At 42.4% G+C, this 4,822-nt stretch overlaps 1 protein-coding gene across 3 annotated transcripts; it reads right to left on the reverse strand.

Annotated features, from left to right (window-relative positions):
* Nucleotides 1-1,608: 1,608 nt before the first annotated feature.
* On the reverse strand, nt 1,609-3,607 carry org (oogenesis-related gene). 3 transcript variants are annotated; one of them, XM_071487554.1, is made up of 6 exons: nt 3,449-3,607; nt 3,222-3,293; nt 2,918-3,137; nt 2,272-2,432; nt 1,784-1,888; nt 1,609-1,702 (listed from the first exon to the last, which is right to left on the reverse strand). In XM_071487554.1, the coding sequence occupies exons 1-6, from the start codon at nt 3,500-3,502 to the stop codon at nt 1,655-1,657; spliced, it is 660 nt and encodes a 219-aa protein (XP_071343655.1). In that variant the 5' UTR covers nt 3,503-3,607; the 3' UTR covers nt 1,609-1,654. The 3 variants fall into 3 exon arrangements, with proteins under 3 accessions (XP_071343655.1, XP_071343654.1, XP_071343656.1); XM_071487553.1 differs by having other exon boundaries at nt 3,222-3,323; nt 3,449-3,575; XM_071487555.1 differs by lacking the exon at nt 3,222-3,293 and having other exon boundaries at nt 3,449-3,594.
* Nucleotides 3,608-4,822: the final 1,215 nt, after the last annotated feature.

A 4,822-nucleotide genomic window follows, 5' to 3' on the forward strand; every position in this document is an offset into this window, starting at 1 on the left:
AGTTCCCCTTCTTACATAACAGCCTAACACAATCATTTGATAAATACATCTTCCAGCCCGTCTCACTAAACCTTCAGTGTAAAACTTATGTGAACCAGATTTTTAAAAAAAAGAAAAACTTGTGCATGCGTGTATGGAAATCACCAGTTGACAGTACAAAAGACCAACATTAGCTCATCTCTTACCATGATGTTTTCTGCTCCACCATCAGTGACAATGGAAAAAGGAGTGAGTGGTAGCGTCTGATCTGCAGTGTGGGAGAGTGGGTGCTGATTGTTGGACAAAGACGAGTACTAGTTCAGTCATTTTCAAGCAGATCGCGGGGCTCTTCACAGTAGCCTGCCACCTACTCTCCTAAACACAGCTCACACTCAGCGGCGAACAGTGAGGGACGTGCGGATGGACACAAGAGGTTCGACTGTGGGCAGCACAAAAGTACGCTCAACAGCCTCTCCTGATGCCAGTCATCTGAGAGCCACATGGCGGCAGCTTCCCCCTCACCTGCAGCAGAGAGCCAGTGGGATGTGAGCTCTGTGATAACACTCATTTTCTGCTTGGATGAACTCAGGTCAAACCACTGAGTCACATGCTTTAAGTCAAAAATAGCTCTGGTTTATCTGCTGTTAAAGTCAACACCCCAACATAAAAATGCAGCTCATACATTAAGTTTCATTCTGAGTCATTCACATGTGACAACAGGAGTCTTTAAAAAGTGTGGTAAAAATCATTTTTAAAGTATGACAGTATTGCTGTTCTTTTATAATCAACCCGCTCCATGCCACACGTGTTTTTCAAAGTCCATGATCACTTGTGAATAGTGAGCGGCAGTGATGCATATTTGTATTGGGCTGTTTTGATAGCACAGCAGACTAGAAATGTGACAGTATCAGGCAAATGTGAAGGAGAGTCATTTGAGGGTTTGCCAGCTCAAGGCTTTACGTACATTAAAGCAACCCCCCAGTAAATCCCAACATATCACACACTGTCATTAGTTGTAAGCACACATTATGGATTAGTGAAGTCACAAGTTGCAAGCTGTCACATTGCTTGTTTGGTCTGAAGATTTTAAGACCATTAATTGAAGTGGGCATTGACTATATACACACATCATTTGTAGACCCATGTGTATTAAAAACCCCAATTACTGTGAAAACTTTGCTCCTCACAATTCAGCTTCTTGTTTTAAAATTCATATAGATGTAGAACACAAGTCTGCATCTTTGGGTAAAGAAAAAGAAAATCCCTGATTTGACAACTTGGACAAGCAGCTTAATGGCAGGTTGTGTGTTCTTTGTCTTATCAAGCAATGTACATATTTGGATTCTTGGTGACAGCAAATGAGGTAGAAACTGGAAGCATAGTTGCACTGGTTAGTAACAGAAAGCCTAAACCCTGATATTTTTGACAAAGTTTAATGCAGCTGCTGCACAGCAACTGTTGATACCAGCTGTATTAAAGAGAAATTGTATCTAGAGTACTGAGCACTTACATCTACTTCATTTCTCCTGCACCTCACAGAACAAATATTGTTACTGCCATCTAGTGGGAGACCACTGTGTTAAGGCAAAGGACAAAGTTTTATTGTATTAATATATAAACATACAAAAAAAAAAAAAAAAAAAAAAAAAAAAACAACACTCAACAGTCTGACATATTAAACAGGAGGACAAGCAACTTGAGCTGGAGCAGATGGCTCAAAATCCTGTAAACACAAAAGTCAAGTTAGTGCATCAGTCTGATCACTGTCCACATCCGTTAATTAAAAAGTGTGCTGTAGTCTTACCGTGCTTACGTCTTCAATAACGACACCTTTCCCCTGCACCTCAATGTCACTTTCCGTATTGTTATGCGAGCAGTACTCTTCGCTCTCCGTCTCTACAGTACTGGGCTGAGAAATTTGTCAGCATTAAGATATTTGTGATGTTTCCTTTGAAGCCGTTTTGTGACGAGCTTTTGTAAATGATGAACCTGAGTCAAATGATGATGTAGATACTTTTCAGTCTAGGCATTACATTTTCTACAGACTGAACAGGTGTTGGAGATGTTTAGACACTCTACACCACACACACACACACACACACACACACTCTAAAGAAATGAGGTCAAGTGCTTTCAGTACATAACTCATGCTATTGTAAAGGCACTATTGTGTTTCACTTTAGATATGAATGAGAAGAGCCAGTCATCCTGATTCCAATTCCAGATTTTCATATCAATCTGCATTCAGCATTAAACTGGGACTAGTATACACGTTTGGGATATAGCACCGACCTCATAGTCAGGATCCTCCTCAGGGCCTTCATCGTCAGCAAGCTCCTGAGTGAGCGCCTCCACCCAGGTCTGATGCTCCTCTTCTTCCTCATCCTCATCCAACTCATCCTGCTTTCTCTTGTTGCCCTTTCCACAAGGTTTAGTAGGAGAGACTCTGATTTCTGTTGGGAAACAAGCTCAGTTTTGTTTTGTTTTTTTTTGTTTTTTTTTTGTTTTTGTTTTTTTTTATTAATACTTTTCATCTCCTGCCACTTCTGTGTAGAAACAGAAGCCTAACTGCCCATCAAATCATCAAGTTGAAAATTAGACTTATTGCAAGACAGTAAATTAAGTTGGGGGTTTCCAGTTATGCTTGATAACAGAACAACCCTAGTTAACCAAGTTAACAGTTTACAAGTTAGTTCTTTGAAACTGCTGCACTTGAAATATAATCCTAACGTTTTCTCATTGTAAATTAATTGATTGCTCAGTGTTTAGTTTAATTTTGGTTATTGTGACTGCACAGAAAGTGACTGAAGGTTGAGTTGTGTTTCTGCAGACACTGACTAGTCACTGGTTTTTGCAGGCGCAGCCAAAGAAACCACAGAAGTTCCTGCAAGAGAGTGCTGAAAGGGGTTAGCTCGATTAATCTGTAAGCCAACAACACCTGGGGAGAGGGAGCGCCCAATGCTGCTGGACACCGGGTAGCCCAGGGCGCTCTGCACCCAGCGGGGCAGGATGGACAGCAGCAGGCGGGTGACCCGGTGCAGGCGCTTGCGGCCGGCGAGGCTCTGCCGTGCAGGACTGGTTACAGCGGGGCTAACGGGGGCCGTCTCCCTCGGCTGCCGGAAGCCCATGACCCACCAAACCCCGTGGTATGCACGTACCTGTAAGCCAGAGCTGATGTTAGGTCGAGTGCAAATCTTAGCAGGGCTGGACACAAAGTCAGCGGAGGCGGCGGCTTCACTCACCACGATGCCGAAAGGCCAGAAGAGGCCGCGCAGCACGGAGCGAAGCGCACCGTCCCTTCTCACAACCCTGTCCTGCAGGCGAGGAGACCAAACGGGACAAAACTACCACAACAGCCGGGCACACACACACAAACACACGTCCTTGTGTTGATACCTGTCGACTCCAGCAGCTACAGCGAACTGAATGGCACAGGCGACGGTAGCTTTAGTTTACCGTCCGTCTTTACCTCCGTGTCTTCATGCTCCTGCTCCACGGTGTCTCTGCGGGGATCACAAGCCATCCTGCTGCGGGTCGAGAGTGGACCGGCCGGGCTGCACAGAGGACGAGAGGCTGACGAAGGACTACAGTTTGCGTGGCTTTCAACCGGGGGGGGGGGAAATGTACTCTGAAGTCACTGCTGTGTAGCCAATCAATACAAACAGACACACCTGTAGTAATCAGCGCGGGAAAATGGACAAATCCCGCCAATTAACACGCAACAAGCGAAGGGGGGTTGGTCACATGACCGGGTTGGGCTCAATTCAAAGAGATGTGAAAAAAATAAAAATAAATCAGGAACTACACTAACATGCAGAAATTTAAAACCTTTTTTTGAAATGTGGTTACAAAAAAGCAAGATATTGAATTAAATAATGATTTGATTTCAAAATTATTAGAATTCAAATTGAAATTATAAAAACGAACATACTTTTCAAAAGCTGACCCATGTTTGTTTTTGATGTATTTTCAATGATTATGAGTGCTATATCTTAAGTGAACTTGATGATGATTTATAAATAATCAGAAGACTAACTGTTTACTAAGGTTTTTGTTGATGGGGCTTTTTAAATAATCCAGTGAAGAGGTCATGTTAGGTGAGACGTGATGAACAGAGAACTACACTGTACAGAAATGGTTTGTAGTATCTGACATTGACATTTCTACACGTTCCAGCTTAGTCTATAGTTTTGTGATAATTCATGCCAAATAAAATTATTCTTATTTATAGAACTGCAGTTGTTCTTCTGTAGTGTCCTACAGATTTGAACACAGCGGTGAATCCTAGTGCACATTTGAGTTGATGATTAGTCAGTTAACCAAAAAATAATCAACACATTTTAAGTTCAACTTCAAAGGAGCTATTTGCAAGTTTGGCTATTGCTACAAAGCCAACATTAGCATTAACAGCTGTTTACTTACCACTCTTGCCAAGAACTTCAGCCATAGTTGTGTTTATAATACAAGAGGTTATAATACATCCTCTGAGCCGCACTACTTCTTCAGGGCAGACGCGGTATCAGGAAGAGGCAGGACGGTCCAGCCAGACTACCGGGTTAGCGTGCAAACTTCAGTGGAAGAAAAGAAGTGACAGAAATAGAAGCAAAACAAGAATTAACATAGGTGTTGCTTTACTACTGGAGGCAGCACCTGAAGGCAGGCCTGAAGTTTGTTCCTGAATTCACAACATTGACAGCTGTCAATGCTAATGTTGGCTATGTCGCAATAGCAAAACTTACAAATAGATATTTTAAGTCAAGCAAAAATACTATCTAAATACTATACTTAATACATTAATGTTGTGTACTGTTGCTCAGACAGAACGATTTTAAGACATCACGTT

This window comes from Trachinotus anak, unplaced genomic scaffold (assembly GCF_046630095.1).
Source record: "Trachinotus anak isolate AG129_WGS33_773 ecotype Australia unplaced genomic scaffold, CSIRO_AGI_Tana_v1 ptg000010l, whole genome shotgun sequence".
NCBI classification, from domain to species: Eukaryota; Metazoa; Chordata; class Actinopteri; order Carangiformes; family Carangidae; genus Trachinotus; species Trachinotus anak.

Coding starts and splice junctions, on each gene's coding strand:
- org (XM_071487553.1), bottom strand. CDS start 3,502: ATGGCTTGTGATCCCCGCAGAGACACCGTGGAGCAGGAGCATGAAGAC. Junction 3,324..3,448: donor AGGAGCATGAAGACACGGAG/GTAAAGACGGAC, acceptor CTGTTGTGGTAG/TTTTGTCCCGTTTGGTCTCC. Junction 1,703..1,783: donor TTATTGAAGACGTAAGCACG/GTAAGACTACAG, acceptor TTGTGTTTACAG/GATTTTGAGCCATCTGCTCC.